The sequence below is a fragment of the Rattus norvegicus genome, chromosome 1, assembly GCF_036323735.1.
Source record: "Rattus norvegicus strain BN/NHsdMcwi chromosome 1, GRCr8, whole genome shotgun sequence".
NCBI classification, from domain to species: domain Eukaryota; kingdom Metazoa; phylum Chordata; class Mammalia; order Rodentia; family Muridae; genus Rattus; species Rattus norvegicus.
In genome coordinates, this window is record NC_086019.1 from 105,311,855 (window position 1) to 105,328,219 (window position 16,365).

General features: G+C 54.7%; 3 protein-coding genes across 14 annotated transcripts; 2 read left to right on the top strand and 1 right to left on the bottom strand.

The window, feature by feature from the left end:
* The first annotated feature begins 401 nt into the window (after positions 1-401).
* Dbp (D-box binding PAR bZIP transcription factor) lies at positions 402-5,351 on the top strand. 6 transcript variants are annotated; one of them, NM_012543.3, is made up of 4 exons: positions 402-941; positions 1,784-2,194; positions 3,438-3,649; positions 4,855-5,351. In NM_012543.3, exons 1-4 carry the CDS (start codon positions 803-805, stop codon positions 5,068-5,070), a joined length of 978 nt encoding a protein of 325 aa, NP_036675.1. In that variant the 5' UTR covers positions 402-802; the 3' UTR covers positions 5,071-5,351. The 6 variants fall into 6 exon arrangements, with proteins under 6 accessions (NP_036675.1, NP_001276911.1, NP_001276912.1 ...); NM_001289982.1 differs by having other exon boundaries at positions 1,784-1,894; NM_001289983.1 differs by lacking the exon at positions 1,784-2,194.
* A 126-nt stretch (positions 5,352-5,477) lies between these two features.
* Sphk2 (sphingosine kinase 2) lies at positions 5,478-13,131 on the bottom strand. Of its 6 annotated transcripts, XM_008759383.3 has the most exons (7): positions 12,992-13,122; positions 12,295-12,365; positions 8,487-8,958; positions 7,678-7,827; positions 7,477-7,571; positions 7,279-7,394; positions 5,478-6,997 (listed from the first exon to the last, which is right to left on the bottom strand). In XM_008759383.3, the coding sequence occupies exons 3-7, from the start codon at positions 8,890-8,892 to the stop codon at positions 5,914-5,916; spliced, it is 1,851 nt and encodes a 616-aa protein (XP_008757605.1). In that variant the 5' UTR covers positions 8,893-8,958; positions 12,295-12,365; positions 12,992-13,122; the 3' UTR covers positions 5,478-5,913. The 6 variants fall into 6 exon arrangements, with proteins under 6 accessions (XP_008757605.1, XP_006229147.1, XP_038968232.1 ...); XM_006229085.4 differs by lacking the exon at positions 12,295-12,365 and having other exon boundaries at positions 12,992-13,131; XM_039112304.2 differs by lacking the exons at positions 12,295-12,365; positions 12,992-13,122 and adding an exon at positions 10,308-10,507.
* A 283-nt stretch (positions 13,132-13,414) lies between these two features.
* Positions 13,415-16,057, top strand: Rpl18 (ribosomal protein L18). Of its 2 annotated transcripts, none has more exons than XM_006229161.5 (6): positions 13,415-14,013; positions 14,491-14,577; positions 14,773-14,880; positions 15,181-15,279; positions 15,524-15,717; positions 15,942-16,057. In XM_006229161.5, exons 1-6 carry the CDS (start codon positions 13,996-13,998, stop codon positions 16,015-16,017), a joined length of 582 nt encoding a protein of 193 aa, XP_006229223.1. In that variant the 5' UTR covers positions 13,415-13,995; the 3' UTR covers positions 16,018-16,057. The 2 variants fall into 2 exon arrangements, with proteins under 2 accessions (XP_006229223.1, NP_112364.1); NM_031102.2 differs by having other exon boundaries at positions 13,416-13,433.
* The last annotated feature ends 308 nt before the right edge of the window (positions 16,058-16,365 follow it).

Genomic DNA, 16,365 nt, shown 5'->3' on the forward strand with positions numbered 1-16,365 from the left:
ATGTGCTTCCCCCTTCTTCCTGTCTCATTGGCTCGAAGTGGGTCACGGTCCCGCCTCCAGCGCCTCATCCCATTGGCCATATGTAGGTCAGTGTCCCGCCTTCTTCCAAAGGCGAGGCAATTCCACAAGTTCAGCCCCTCACGCGCCTCCAGGGCCTTGGCAGATCCCTTAATTTCATTGGCTGAGCGTCTCAAGGGCTCGAGAAACGATTGGCTTTTGCTAGCAGCCGGAGGGAGGCACGCGGCTGGGGTGCATGGCCCAAGAGAAGGGAGGGGGCCCGGAGGAGGGGCGCGCGCTCTGGCGTCGGGTGTTTTGGTTTGGATTTTTTTTTTTTCCGCGAAAGAAGTTTGCTTTGGCCACGCCTCAAGGCTGCCGCCTCCTCCTGCCCCCTCCTCCGTCCCTGGGTGCACACCTCTGGGTGCAGATTGCAAAGCTCCTTTCTTTGCGAGAAGTGCAAAATTGGCTAGAGCCAGAGTCTCGCCCACCTGGTACAGAAGGAGCGCGCGCCTGTGTCCCTTGGGGACCCACAGTTGCAAAGAGACAGCTGCTTGATTTGGTCACCCACTCGCCCAGACTATAGGAGCCTCCCGGGACACTCTTGAGTTGCACCTTTCTGCAGAGCAGACTGTTTGAGCCCCCGCAGTGCTCGTAGGATTTGAAGCGTTCTGATACTGGAGGCTTGCTCGCCGCGCTCGCCCGACTCTGGGACACATTCGTCCGAGCCACAGGAGTGTGCGGGTGACTGACATATCATCTCTTCGACTCTCCATGAGCTCATGAACCTGGGAGCAGGTGCCCGGAAATGGCGCGGCCTCTGAGCGACAGGACCCCGGGCCCCCTGCTGCTGGGTGGCCCGGCTGGGGCCCCCCCTGGCGGGGGAGCGCTGCTTGGGCTGAGGAGCCTTCTGCAGGGAAACAGCAAGCCCAAAGAACCGGCCAGCTGTGAGTTCTAGTCCCACTGTGTTAGAGACTCTACTGTTGGGGTGGTGGTATACGGCACCTATCAGCTAGGTGTCCCATCTTTGCTAGTCTTTATTTGGTCACTTAGATCTTCCAGTCCCTCAGGGTCCAGGACCAAATATGACGCTTGGAGGGCCTAAGAGTCAAGTCCCGGAGTGTTCCTCCATGAGGACAGAGTTTAGGTGCCAGACCCCTCTTTCTTCCCTTTGGCCTCCGAATCTGGACCCCTGGAGTCCTAGGGGAAGGGAGGGGGTGTGTCGGATGCTCACACGGTGCAGACACGGGCTTGGGCGGGGCCTCACAGGGTCACATGGAAAGTAAGGGTGAGGAATGTGCCTGAGCAATGGAGCCCCTTCCAGCGCTAACAGATTGTGGGGGAGGGGATGAGGATACTGGGGGTGGGGGAATTACTGAGCTGTCACTTTTTTTCTCTCTCACCTGCCCAACCTTTCACCCACCTTGTCACTAAACCCTTCTTTCTAAACTTCCATCCTCGCTCTCTGGGTCGCTTTCTTGTATCCCTTAATCCCCTCCCGGGTCTCTAACCCTATCCTTCTGTATACTTTTGTATTTTACCCCTCTCTGGGTCCCCGTCTTCCTGACCGTCTCTATTGCTGGGGCCTTCTTCCTCTTCTCTCTCTGGGTCTCCCCAAGCCCCATCTTCATCCCTGTCTTCTTTTTCTGTGTTTTCTCCCTGCCTGTACCCGCCTCCCTGGGTCTTTACCCTACGTCTCCCGTCTCACTTCTCTGTATCTCCGCCATATCTCTGACTTGGGGTCCCTCCTGTGTCCCTCCACCCCATCCGGTCTCTCCCTGGCCTACAGGTCTCCTGAAGGAAAAGGAGCGCAAGGCAACTCTGCCCTCAGCCCCCGTCCCGGGACCCGTCCTGGAAACGGCGGGCCCAGCGGATGCCCCAACTGGGGCGGTTAGTGGCGGTGGGTCCCCTCGGGGGCGCTCAGGGCCTGTGGCTGGCCCGAGTCTTTTTGCGCCGCTGCTGTGGGAACGCACTTTGCCTTTCGGGGACGTGGAATACGTGGACCTGGACGCCTTCTTGCTGGAGCACGGGCTACCGCCGAGCCCGCCGCCCCCCGGGGGCCTGTCGCCGGCACCCTCTCCAGCGCGCACTCCCGCGCCCTCCCCCGGGCCCGGCTCTTGCAGCTCCTCTTCCCCCCGCTCCTCGCCCGGGCACGCCCCCGCGCGGGCCACTCTGGGAGCCGCCGGCGGCCACCGCGCAGGTGCGGCGAAGGGGCGGGGCTGGCGGGCAGGGAGGGGCCTCGCGACACTTTTGGAAGTCTGCCCAATGAGATGCTGCGATCCTTTAGGGGACTTGGGTCCCCAAATGCGAGAGGATTATTCAGTGAGAGGATATATTTTTCTCTAATACAAAAGTTTCCTCATTTTCCTGGAGCCAAGACTAGAAACTCAGAACACCTTAGTTAACTGGAAAGTACTAACTCCAGAGTCTGGGTCCAGAATTTTGGGAAACCAGATAGGACTGGACTTCAAGGACACCTAAAATGGGAGCGAGCAGGCCAGAGCGGGGTACTAGGTTCCCGGATTCTGCCCCCCACCCCCAAGTGGAGGGTGTTGCATCCTGCCTCCCAGAGTCTTGCAGCAGAGAATGTCGGGATCCCGATTCTGGATTCTCCAGAGGAGCTCCCCATATTCCTGCGTTGGGGACCTAGGATCTCAGAACTGTGGGAATCTGGATGGCCAAGAGCTTGACAGGCCGGTTCTACCACGATCCGCCCCCCCCCCCCCAATAGCGCGGGGTGGGTGGGTAGAATCATTGTAGCTGTTGGAGCTGAGACCAAAAGGAACAAGAAGGGAGGCGATCCCTATCAAGACAAGGAGTCTCGATGTGGGACGCCTGGGTACACCTGTCCCTGATCCGACCTCCAGGCAAAACCAGTGCTGCACATTCCCTCGCCACGTGAGTCCTCCCTCCTTACTGCGCGCACGCGCTCTCACGCGCGAGGAGGCGGGGGCCCGGGAACGTGCGGGTGCTTGGTGGGGAGGAGGGGAAAGGGGAAGCTGTAGGCCACACGTGACGCGGCCCTGAACTGGTGTCCTCGGCTGGCCCTGTCTTTTTTGTTCTTAAAGACACAGGAGTCAACCTTTTTTAGCCAAGCTCCTGGAACCTCCATCACTCTTAGCAGTGAGTCTAACAAGTCTAAGCTCAGAGCAAGGATTCAGTAAGTAGGACTCAGACAAGGCAGTGGGAACAAAAATAACGCTGAATTTTAAGTTTTGAGGTTTTAGAAGACTCACGGGATGTTTAAGGCCAGTCATTTCTGCCTTACTCATAAGGATAGAATTGCCTTCGGTGGTTCTTTGTCACAGGATTAATGCTGACAGGATTTGTGTTAAGACAGCAGAAAAGCCTGCCCTGTGGTGGATAAGATGGGGGGGGGGGGCTCTGAGGACGCAGTCCCCAAACTAAATACTCACCCATTCAAGTGATACATATTTCTCTAGGCTTGACCTCTAGGGACACACCCAGTCCTGTGGACCCAGACACCGTGGAGGTGCTAATGACCTTTGAACCTGATCCGGCTGATCTTGCCCTGTCAAGCATTCCAGGCCATGAGACTTTTGACCCTCGGAGGCACCGCTTCTCAGAGGAGGAATTGAAGCCTCAGCCAATCATGAAGAAGGCAAGGAAAGTCCAGGTGCCCGAGGAACAGAAGGTGAGCATGACCAGGTGTGGGCTTGGCCCTGCTCAAAGCTGTGGGAAGCTTCTCTCTCTGGGAGGTCTCAGAGCTTCGTGGCCTTCGTTCACGAGGCTTCTGGGGACAGATTTTATCCTGAGAGTCACAAAGATGGTGTCATTCATTGTGACCTTCAGTCACTTGGACCCATAAACCAGTCCTCCTGTGGACAAGGGCTCAAGTTTCAAGAGGCTCTGTCACCAATTCCAGCTTTCAGTGGTTGCCCCATCAGCCTGCTTCTCAGCAGCTGGCCTGGTCTTTGGCTTTCGGCCTGAAACATCCGCAGAACTGCTTCTGCCTGGGTGTGGACATGGCCACCCTTGGGCCTGGAAGCCATCCTCTACCAGCCATCTTCTGACGTGTGGCAATTTTAACGGCAAATGCATTTTTCCAGAGTTCTGCTTTTCCTGTTACTGAGGTCTCTCATATCTGTGCCATGGCCTTGTGTGCAACATTGCCATTCCAGCATCTAGTTCCACCTGAGAAACCTATTCCATGAGTGGTTTTCCTGCTGCAGAGCTCAGCTGTTGCTAGGGAGTGAATGTGTCCTAGCAAGCTGGAGCCCTTAATTAAGAGGAAGCCTAGGGAAGGACCTTTTCCACCTGGGTGAAGGACCCACGGTCTAATCCTCACAAGCTACAGCCCCTAGTTCTTCCATCAGTCAGGTACCGGAGGGAAGGGATGCAGACAGCTCCCTGACCTCAGTTCAAGGGTGGAAGGAAAGAGACTGCATCTACTTACAGCTCGTGTTTACTTTCTGATGAGATGAGGTTGCCTTGGCAACCAGGACACCAAACCCCATCACTAGGGGAGCTATCCTTAGCAACCAGGATCTGGAAAGGTGATGTCTAGGGCAATGTGCTTTTCAATAAGCCCTCAGACCCTGAAGGCCTTGTTGCTAAGTAACACATCCATAGCAACCAGCTTTCCATAGGTCCTTGTCAAGTGGGGAGTCTTGCTCTGTACAGTGGAGAACTTGAAGACCAGCTTTTTCCATATGTGTACCTGGAATCTACCTATCTCTAGCTTTCTGCCAGAGACCTGTTCTTAGCAACCAGGGCAGCAGAAATCTGGGTATCCATCCCAGCAAGAAGCAGTAGCCCTTAGGCCTCCCTGCTATGCAGAGTCGGATCCAGAGGTTCCTTTTGCTGTATGTCAGTGACCCTTCCGTCCCTCATCCCCAGGATGAGAAGTACTGGAGCCGGAGGTACAAGAACAATGAAGCAGCCAAGAGGTCGAGAGACGCAAGAAGACTCAAGGAGAACCAGATATCTGTGCGGGCAGCCTTCCTGGAGAAGGAAAACGCCCTATTGCGGCAGGAGGTGGTGGCTGTGCGGCAGGAGCTGTCCCACTACCGTGCTGTGCTTTCACGCTACCAGGCCCAACACGGGACACTGTGAGGCCACTTCCACCCTGCCAGGGCAGAGTCCTGTTCCTTGTTCAGACTTACACCTGACACCCCCCTTCCTCCTTGTCCCATGGCCAATGGTCTGGCCAGCTAGGTGCCCAGGAACGTCATGATGCAGACAAATACATTTATATTTTTAAGAAAAAGCTAGCCTTCCCCCACCTCCCTTGTGGGGGTGGGGAGGGTCCTGTGTGCACTTTTAGCACGTCGAGGAACCCATCCATCCAACCGCCTCCATCAACACAATCCTGAATAAATCTTGAGAACCCAGGAGCCAGCTGTTGTGGCGGACAAAGCAGCTACTGGCTCTGACTCAAGGCTGCATCCGAATGGGGGATGCTACTGCTCTCCTTATAGGACCACAATAACTGAAAGGGGTGTCAGAGGGAAGGGTGCAGGTCCAGAGAAAGCAACACCTTTATTGCATAGACCTTTTCAATTGCTTTTTAGACTAGGGACAGGGACACACAAGACACAGAACATCCCACCCCTAACTGGCCAGGGGAACATTAGTGCAAATCTAGGGACCACCTGGGGGAACCTGCCCCTCAAGGGCTGATTGGCCAGTCAAGTAGAGGCACCGAAATAGGCAAGAAGAAACCCTGACTGGACAGTAAGCTGAAGAAGCCTTGCTAGCTCATACATTCCAGGCCCCATCATTGGACATCAAGAAAGGCAGATCCCACCCTCGAGCCTCTAGGGTCCTCTGGGAACTGAGGGTCTGGAGCACTCTCTACCCTTGCAGTTCTGAGTTCAGGCCCCACTTCTACCTATAAAAGGTAGACCTTAGCCTATGGGGCTCTGGTCCCATCAACTTGGCATGCTTTGGGCTCATTCAGGCTCGAGGCTTTTGACCTGCAGGCCCAGTGAGCAGTGTGGCGAGACTTGGATGCACCTGTGCCTGTATTGGCCCATACTCTACTAATTCCCCATCTACAGTGAGCACCCCACGAGGCGTGAGTGGCTCAAGGCGGAAGGCACGTGCTGCAGCATAGCCCAGATGTGGGCAGCCCAGGCTGAAGTGGTTTCCATGTTCCATGGCCAGCAAAATTCGTAGAAGTGCGGCCCGTGAGATGCCGCTCCGCACCCAGCACAGGTGCACCACACCATCGTCAAAACGCGCGTGTGGGGCTGCCATCAGGTCTGCGCAGAGGTGGCTTGGCAAGATGGCCAACATGAGTACAAACTCCCCCTCTATTGTCACCCAGTCTTGGGGCAGTGGAGAGCCCAGGGGAGGGAGCAGGTGGTCCGCTGGGCCCCAGGTAGAGGCTTCTGGAGCATTGTGGATGGGAGGCAGCAGCCCTGATGCTGGCATTTCTGAGGGCCCTTCGGCGATGGGTGAAAGCTGAGCTGTTTTGAAAGCGTTGGGGGATGAAGGCAGCAATGGGTCTGGGGACAAAGGTGCATCCCCAGCTCCCCCCCAGTCTCCAGTCAGCTCTGGACCACCACCATTGAGGGACAGGTCAGGCAGGGGCTCAGGGGAGCCAGGGGAGGCCAGGGCAGGCTGGGGAAGAGGCAGGGGCAGGTCAGACACAGATCGATGAAGAGGTGAGTGGGTGGCGGCTGGGGCTGGGGCTGGGGCCAAGGCTAGTTCTGACTTGGCTCTTGGCAGACCATGGCCTGGGATGGGCAAGGCTGGTTCTGTGGTAGCAGGGAGGTAGGAGAGACGTCCACGGTAGGTATGCAATGTGGCCAGGCCTAGCACTGCACCCAGTGTGAATCGAGCACTGCCCAGGGCTCTGAAGCGCTCGCTGTGAATGTCCACATCTGACAAGAATCCCCAGGCAACTGACAGGAAGGAAAAACAGCGGGATCCTGAGGCTAGCGTCACAGAGAGCAGGTCCAGAGGATGGCTGCCACCCCGGCAGAGAAGAAGCGAGCAGTTGAGCAACAGGTCAACACCAACAGTTTGCTCAAACCTTCACAATCAGAGAGAGGTGTCACAATGGGAAAGGGCAATGAGGAGTGAGACACAGAGGGGAAAGGGTGGCAGGCGCAGCAATGCCTGCCACCAGGAGTCATAACCTGGAGCCCCCCATAAGCATCCCTGACTGAAGATATTCTACAGGCCAGCCACAGAACTTGCTCTTGGGTAAGGGGTAGTGGGTGCTGGATAATAAGATATCAGACCCTGAAGTCCCAAAGACTCATCCCTCTCTTTAGCAGGTATCCCTAGCTGTCTCAGCAGCAGTCAACATACCCGCCATGATGGTTAACTGCCCCAGCTAGTGCATTGCCCGAACCACAGGGGAGGACACCAATGGGCATCCGCACAGCGTCTTCCCAATCTGGGCGGTCGAGGAGCCCATTCAGCACCTGCAGTTGGGATAGGGCTGCCTGAGTCCTGGCCTCCCTCTTCAGTTCCCCCAGGGCAGGGTTAGGGTGTCTGTAGCTCTACCTCATAAAGCAGCCCATCTCCGGACACAGTGACAATGCCTTCCCACTCACTCAGGCTCAACCCCTGCACCAGCTCACGTGCATGGTTTTGTCGTTCTAAGGGGGCAAATTGAAAGGTTAGTCAGGAAGCGGTCTCATGCTATCACACCCTCCAGAAGACCCAGGAGTATCCCTCCTTCCCCTACCACCAGCGGTCCCCTACCTGTCTGTATGAGGTTGAAGGACAGCCCAGCTTCAGAGATCATGGGCACCACGTGGTCCATACAGCGCTGCCAGGCCAGGCCCCGCCCCCCAAAAGGATTGACCAATAGGAGCAGCCTGGGCTTCCGGGGCAGCAATTCAGGGGTGATTTCTGAAGTAGATGGGAGGAGAGAGAAAGGAAGGGATGAATCTTGGAGAGGTTGGAGACCTGGCCTCCTCCCTAGCAACAGTATCTGTAAATGGGTCCCAGGGCAACTTGATAAGTAAAGGGCAGGAACCCAGGGCCTGCTGGGAGCTTCTGCCTCCCTGCTGTCACCTGGCTAGTAAGGTCAGACCAGTTTTTTCTCACAGGTGCTAAGACAAAGGGTTGGTTGTGAACGAAAATATGTGCCCTTTGAACCTGTGTGTAGCAGTGGGGAAAGAAGGCACGATCCCTGAACAACTGTGAGCCCCTAAGCAGTGAGGCTCCTGTGGGAAGCAGGCAACCTGGGTGAGGGAGGCTGTGCTGGGAAGCCTCCTCTCTGTGTAGAGTGGAGCCACAGGACACCTCTGAGCTGCTTGAAGGTCCTTGAGACCTATATTGTACTTCTCAGCATTCTCAGTGGCCTGCTGCCACATGCCTGGGAGTCTTACTCAGCTGTTGTCCAGACGCTATATTGTCAAGGGAGGGACAGACAATGGAGCCAACAGCAGAGAACTCACTGGGCTTCTTTCTGCTGTCTCTCATTCTTCTGAGAGACCCAAAGAGACACAAAGTACAACACACAGGAACACACAGGAACACCACATGGCTCTGGCCCACCGTCTTACCCTGGTCCCCAGACAGAGGCACTCCTCGGAGGAGACACATGAGAGCAGTTGCCCAACGCTGGGCCTCTGCACGATTCTCCACATAAGTGGCGGCCCCGTCGGCCCGGAAGGTACGAGTAGCTCTGCGCCGGCCCCCACGCCGGCCACGTGGGTAGGTGTAGATGCAGAAGTAGGCTGCAGTGTCTTCGGGGCTACGGCTCTGCAGAGTGCCACAGCCTGAGACCTCGTCCAGAGGGACTAGACCATCTCGGGGCCGGGCTTCTGGCTTTGGGCGCAGTCGCTGTATGTGTAGGGCTTGTGTCGTGAGGGTGAGGGCAAACCTGGGGCCATGGGCTGGGTAGGAACCAAACTCGCCGTGCAGGATCGGAGTGCTGGCAGCCACTGGCAGTAGTGGTGGTGGGGCCATGACGACCTTGGTTCAGTCCCAAGCACTTCTAGACTCTTGGCTTGTGGTCAGCTCCTGGTCCAGCCTCTGTGGGGAGGAAGACAACAGTCAGAATCCAGGATCCCCATAGTAGTTGGGGAACAAGAGAGGCCTTGAAAAGGGGACAGTCAGAGTGTGGGAAAGGACACTTTAACTCTGTTGCAATGACTAGTTAATACCCCCTGAAGGTTAGGCAGAGTAGCGCATACGGGCAGCACCAAGGAGTCAAAACACAGGTTTGAGGACAGCCAGGTGATACCTTGTTTAAAAACAGCAACAAAACCCATGTCAATCAGAAGACAGAAAAAGGGACCAAAGGGTAAAACTGATGATGGCAAAGGCTTCGGGGAAAGACTGGATGACAGGGGCAGAAGAAAAAAAGGCTGAGACAGGAAGAGGCTGTCCCCTCCCACACACTGAGTCATTGCCCAGTGGAGAGGGGAGTGCCATATAGACACACAGCCACAAGGAAGAAAGGGACAGCTCTGGAAAGCAGAGGAACACTGATCGAAGACAGCAACTGTGGAAGTACAGGCTGCTAAAATACTTAAAAGGAGCTGAGCAGTGGTGGTTCACGCCTTTAATCCCTGCCCCGGAGGGAGAGGCAGGCGGATCTCTGAGTTGGAGGACAGCCTAGTGTACAGAGTGAGTTCCAGGACAGTCAGGACTATGCCCTTTTATCTAAACACCGTGGGGCGGGGGGAGAAGAACTTAACCGGGGAGAGGAACTTAAGTTTCTCACTCCAATAAAGAAAAAGAACGTGACACTGAGAGGTCAGAGAGGGAGCCACCTGTGGGAGCCCAAGGGAGTGGTCACCAGCCTATCTGACTGGAAGCACTAACCTGGGTGTCTGGCCAAGTTCTCTCCAGGAAGAAGGTGAGCCAGGACTGAGCCCCTTCTCCCGCTCAGCGAAAGGTTCCAACCTCCTAATTGCTCACCTTTGGCAGTTCAACCCAGTCGCCTGACTAGTTTGTCACCTTTCCCAGGCCCACAGCAGCCTGGGACACGCCCCCATGAATACTGTCCCTCAGGAGCTACCTCTGCCCGCTGCTCTTGGCCGCTCCTTTAACGCCCATGTATCTGCCCCACCCTTAAAAGCTGTAGGGACCCGTATGAGGCCCTCAAATCAGACAACACAGAGCCTTATAAATGCTCCATCTTAGTCTGGGTCTCGGACTCCCAAGGCCCCAGATCTTGGCTCCACCCACAGGTTGCGGACCGAGCACCGTTTGTCCCCGTATCCCTAGCCTGTACAACCCACTCCAGGGCTGCAACGCAACACCAGGTCTGAGTCTCTATCCCAGGGCCGGACCTGGTTGCAGTTTCCAGATTTCACCCAGTATTCCACACTGGGCCTGAGTGTCCGCCCCTCTGGGGTCACCCCAAACCCCACAACCTGCGTGCACGCTGCGACGTCCCGGCAGCCCCTCCAGAGTCTGCACTACCACCCCCCCATCAGGGGTGGGGGAAGGGTGTGCATCTGCCAGCCAATGGCTGCACTGAGTCCAAACCGTACCAATGAGAGAGTAGAGGGGCGGAGGCATACGCCTTCATAACTACGCGCCAGGGCCGGACGGATGACGGATGACGACGGAAACTGGGCGGGGCTTCAGCCCCCATCATAAGTGAGGGCACACACGCAGCAGAGGGAAGGACGTAGTCGAAGGCAAAGCTTAGCCCGCCATCTTTGGTGAGGTCAAAACAGGCCCTCCCCAACAGAGTCAATAAAAAAAGGGGTGTGGAGGAGTTCTTCAACCAACTCTCCAACATTGGTAACAGTGGTAACAGAGCAAGGCAGAGATAGAAACTGAGGTGAGTGTGGCGGTATCTTGTAATCTTAAAACTTGGGAGGCTGAGGCAGAAGCATCGGGAAGTGCAGGATCTGCCTCTGCTGCTTCTAACCAGTTATGTGACACCCTGTACCAAACAAACAAACCCCAGAAAATGACCAACACAGGTGGAGACCATTCTGGAGCGCTAACCAGGTCTGGGAGGCTCATTGATTTACGAACTGCGTTGGACTATAGCCTTCGAGAGGAATGTGATTAATATCCCAGGAAACCACCATGTGACAAAACAGCTCCAGGAAAAAGCATAGAGAAGGGAAAAGGTTGGAAACCCAGAGTTGGAAAGGAACTGAGCCCAGGGGAAAAAAAAATGTTGACATAGACAGGCGAGGAAAGGGTGGCAGGAGACCTGAAGAACTTGAGACACAATTGGGCGTGGTTTGTGTGCACCGGGAATGTACAGGTGTCTAAATGCACCTCCCACATGCTAGACAAAGCATGCACACACCAAGTTACACTCTCATAAGGCAGGGATGAAACTTCTTAGAAAAAAAATAAGTGGAGAAGGTAGTCTGCTTATTCCCAAATACACCTTGCATCCGATCCAATCAGCAACCGCCCTAGATAAGGTGCCAAGCCATGACAAGAGGAGGATCATGTGAAATGCAGAAACCCGTGCGCGATAGAGCTGCTGAGCTCCAAGAAAACCCCGACCAAAGGAGTTTTCAGCAGAGAAAGGGGAACAGGAAAGGAGAAATGCTCACTCACCCAAGACAAGTGACCTCGCCCTGGATAGCCTCAGCAGCCTGCCTGTGAGAGAAAGGACTACTTATCCTGCCTCCGGGGGAAGTCTGAGGCCAGCAGCTGAAGGGCCTTGGCAGATGTTCTCACCCATGGTCTGACAATCCTCTAGAGCAGTGGTTCTCAACCTTCGTGATGCTGTGACCCTTTAATATAGTTCCTCATGTTGTGGTGACCCCCCAACATAAATTATTTCATTGCTATAACTGTAATTTTGCTGTTATGAATCGCAATGAAATATACAGGACAGCTGACATGCAACCCTGTGGAAGGGCCCCCACCCACAGGTTGAGAACCACAGCTGTAGATAGAGTCTTACCAGGCTCCACTGCCCCTTGGATTCAGGGGTCTGGTGGGCACCCATACCTCTGCTCTGTCACAGTAGGGCCTGAGCACCAAACTGGATATAGAGGTGGCTTGGGTAAAGAGTCTTTGTTTTTCCCCCCCCCCTCTGGAGCTGGGGACCAAATCCAGGGCCTTGCGCAAGCGCTCTACCACTGAACTAAATCCCCAACCCCGGGTAAAGAGTCTTGCTTACTCACTGTACAGTCTCAGGTAGGGGCTCTGAAGAGGAGGGCATATTGCAGGCTCAGTGTCCCAGAGCCAGCATCTCCCATCCAGCTGGCCTGTCTTGTAATACTCAAGTTCAAGTAATTCTACCTAACACTCTGTACCAAGTGTTGACTGAAGACTCTTACAGACCTGTACCATCAGGGAAGACACCCAAACAGGGTATCTTTTCATCACTCTCTTTTTCCAAACAAGGGAAAAAAAAAACCATAGAAAATGACTTACCCAAGATCACAATTTTAAATGGCAGAGCCAGGCCAAGTGTTGAAAGACTGTGATCCCAGTTACTTCCGAAGCTGAGGCAGGAAGACTGGGTCAAAGCCAGGCTGGGCAACTTTGTGAAACCTTGACTTAAAGGGGGGTGGGTGGGGGGTGGGTAGAGCTGGCACCAGAAGTAGCTTACTATCTGGCTAGGTGCCAACTGCCCGGTTTTGTATCTTTGTCTCTCCTTCTGCCTGGGTTTCCCTCACCATTTTTCCTTCTCACCCTCAGGCCTCCACACCTCCAACCACCGTCATGGTCTCTACTTCATTCTCTCTAGAGCTTGCTATCTATCCGCTTTCCAGCCACGGGAGCTCTGAGTGCCTTCTCTGCACATCAATAAGTACATCGAAAATGTTGGGCCGGTTCAACCAGTCTGGTTTGGGGGGGGAGGGAGGAGCCGTCTCTAATGAAGAAAACTAAGGAGAGATCCGGGAAGAGATCATTTAGGGGCAGGGGAAAAAGCTGAACACAAAATATTGGGAAAAAATGATACTATGGGTTGAACCGCAACAAGAAAGTCTCGGGTAAGAGATCTAGTAGGACTTCCTGAATTTCAGTTCCGTCTAGTAAACTGAGAATAAGGAAAAGGCAGCCGTGAATTTAAGGAAGTGCCGGAAGTGTGAGATTAGCTTTTTCTTCAGGCCCGGACAAGCCTCACCTCCAACTCACAGCCCACCGGGTCCTCCGCGACCACCGAGAAGCGGTCGGTGTGCGGCCAGAGAGTCACCACGCGATTCCTCCAGCTGACTCCAAGCATGTCTCTCGTTCTCAGGTTCCTATATCCCTGAAGAATATAGAGAACAAGGACTGGGAAAGGCTAGAGAGGCTCCCAGCGACCCGTCCCTTTCCTCTGGCTGGTTTCTCTTTGATTCTAGAAGCCCTGGTTTAGTCGGTCATCCAACAGACCATAGAGAAACCCAAATTGTGGTAGAGCGTCGCGTCGCGCTCATGAGGCGTCACCAGTGTACCATAGAGACACTCAGTTCAGGATAGAACGTCCTGTGTTGCGTCACGAGTGCGTCTCGCAGGCTGCTCTTTCCCCGCCCATTCCGGCGCGGTTCCGTCTTTCTGGACCTGGTCTAGCAGGAGGCGCCATCATGGTAAGCGCGCTTAGTAGCGTCTGCGAGTGTCCCATCCGTTGCCATCCTCAGCGAGACCGGATCGCAGCGCGACGGAGGGGTGCGGGTGGTGCTATGGGAGACTGGAGGATAGTCTGGGGCCTTCAGCCGGGACTTATCGGAACCGATAGCCGGCCCCAGGAGCCTCCGGAGGCCCGTCGTTTTCTTTACAAAGTTTGACTCCGTGATAACCAGCAAATTGCAACTCTCAATGACTCTAGTCTGGCCTCGAACCCACGGCAGCTCCCTTGCCTCAATCTTTCCAGTGCCAGGATTCCAGGCGGGACCACTATGCCCGATTTCCGTGGTTCTTAACTTGCATTTGGGAAGTTGAGTCCTACGGGGAGTGAAGCGCCACATTGCTGGGTTTGGGGACAAGCGGACGTCAGTCCTCCCCTCCGTACTTACCGGAACTGTGCTCCCAGTGTCTTTGGTCGGAAGGGTGTGTAGTAATCCCGTCTGTTTTGTGAGTTGCGAAGATGCCTGCCGTAGGGTCTTGAAGGTGCAAAGAAACTGCTGTTAGTATTTCGGTAATTACTTCTGGATGCTAACAGCTTTGAAAGTGAGTGGGGATAAAATAAACCTGAGCACTTCCTAGGGTTGAAGTAGATAGTGCAAAAGTCTGGCTTTGTCCTAAACATAGTTCCATGTGGATAATGTACTTTTGGCTGCTTTCTGGATTGGGGGCCAGTTTAGACTAAATAAGTAGAGCCTAACATTTTTGCAGGGATTTGAATTCCCACCCATCCTGGGCCCAGAACCCAGGGCCTTCACATATTAGCAAGTGCTCTAAGGCGCTGAGCCAGCAGCATGTCTTGTGTGTCTTAGTTTTTATCCTGAGCCTGGGTTTCAGTGAGTGGAGTCTGGGAGGATGGTTCCAAGCCCAGACAAAAATCTCACTTGTGTGTGGTAAATGAATTTGTCAATGGGTGGAAAATAAGTACCCTGAAAGATAAATAACAATTGAAGGTATAAAAAGTCATCAAAGATAGGGGACACTTGTTTGGGAATTGGTTCCATCCTAGTTCACCTTATGCAGGGTGTTGACATTCGCCACAACAAGGACCGAAAGGTTCGGCGCAAGGAGCCCAAGAGCCAGGATATCTACCTGCGGCTGCTAGTCAAGGTAAGCCTGGGCTATTGCATCCTTTTACAACTCCCACAGCAAGTGGGGTGGGGAGAGGAGGGACCCGGACATGTGAGCAGTGCCCCTAACACATCCATCACCAGGAGTTCAGGCAGATGGGAGAGAGCTGTGGAAGGGTCCTGGCTTTTAGGGAAGGAAGACTCTCACATGTTCAATCTTCCCTTTCCCTTCCAGCTGTACAGGTTTCTGGCCAGACGGACCAACTCCACCTTCAACCAGGTTGTGCTGAAAAGGTTATTTATGAGCCGAACTAACCGGCCACCTCTGTCCCTGTCCCGAATGGTTAGTAGTTGGGCAGGGGTCAGTTCATGTGTTCTGGGGTGTTGACACCAGCAGGGAATACAGACCTCTGTGCTTTGGCCTCCCCAGGTGACAACCCCTCGGTGTCTTTTACCTGGGGATTTCTCTGACTTGGTTTACTCCTGGGATTGGAGAGAGATTGATTCCATGGCTGCCAGGCCCTCAGGGGCCTGTCACTGGGGAGAAGGGAGGTTGGCCTCAGCCACTAGAAGTCTTGGCTGTTTTGGTCTTCTGGGTGACTGGTATGGACACAGAGTGATGTAACCAGCTTGCCCCTGACAGATCCGGAAGATGAAGCTTCCTGGTCGGGAGAACAAAACTGCTGTGGTTGTGGGGACGATCACAGATGATGTGCGGATTCTGGAAGTGCCCAAGCTGAAGGTAAGTGGCCAGCATGGGCCCAGGGTACATGTCTCTGGCCTTGCTGTGTGCGGGTGGCTCCCTTCATGTGAGCTGTAGTCAGAGCTGCTCTGCTCTTTGTTTTGTGGAGTGGTGCTTTGGAATCCTTTTAGACAGGAAGTATTGAGGGTGCTTGCCATCCACTGGAAAGATTTTGGTGGCAGTTTATCAGAGTCCGCTACCTGAGTGGTGTGACAATCCCCCTATTTCTGGTGTGTACCCTCAGGTGTGTGCACTGAGGGTGAGCAGCCGGGCCCGAAGTCGGATCCTCAAGGCTGGGGGTAAGATCCTGACCTTCGACCAGCTGGCCCTGGAGTCTCCCAAGGGCAGGGGCACTGTGCTCTTGTCTGGTCCTCGGAAGGGCCGAGAGGTGTACCGACACTTTGGCAAGGCCCCAGGAACTCCACACAGCCACACCAAGTGAGTAGTGGGGCCTTGTCCTTCGGTAGCTGTTAGCCCTGGTGGCCACCAGCGTGTTGTTTACTTGGTGGGGGGTGGTCACGACTGGGCTAACCAGGGCCTGTACCATTTCCGAGGGGCGGGTGGTTACTGGGAAGACTCAGCTCAGAAGAGCTTCTCAGTGTTAGAGGAACAGGTCCCAGTGGCCACTGAGCTGAGCTCTCACCTTCCTCCTTTCCCCACAGACCCTATGTCCGTTCCAAGGGCCGGAAGTTCGAGCGTGCCAGAGGCCGAAGGGCCAGCCGAGGCTACAAAAACTAACCCTGGCTCTTACTGTTAATAAAAAAGCTTTGGATGTTGATGGTCCTCTGTGTTTGTTTATGAGGGTGGGATGGGGCCACCAATGGTGACAGCACTTGATTGGAAGTCAGTACAGTCTTGGGGAATGGGTGGTGTGCCTGTCTGCAAGCTGTCCTGCACCTGTGCAGCCTTCGCCTGTGATTACAGCCCCGCCTCTGGGTATTGTGTTCACCTGCTTCCTCCTAGGACTAGTTTTTCCCTAGAACTTGGTTCTGGGGGATGTGGGGGCGGGCGTGGGAACAGGTGAGGCCCTGCCTTGGCCAGTCTCTGAGCAAGATGCCGAGTAGTCCCTCCCCTATGTTTGCCCAA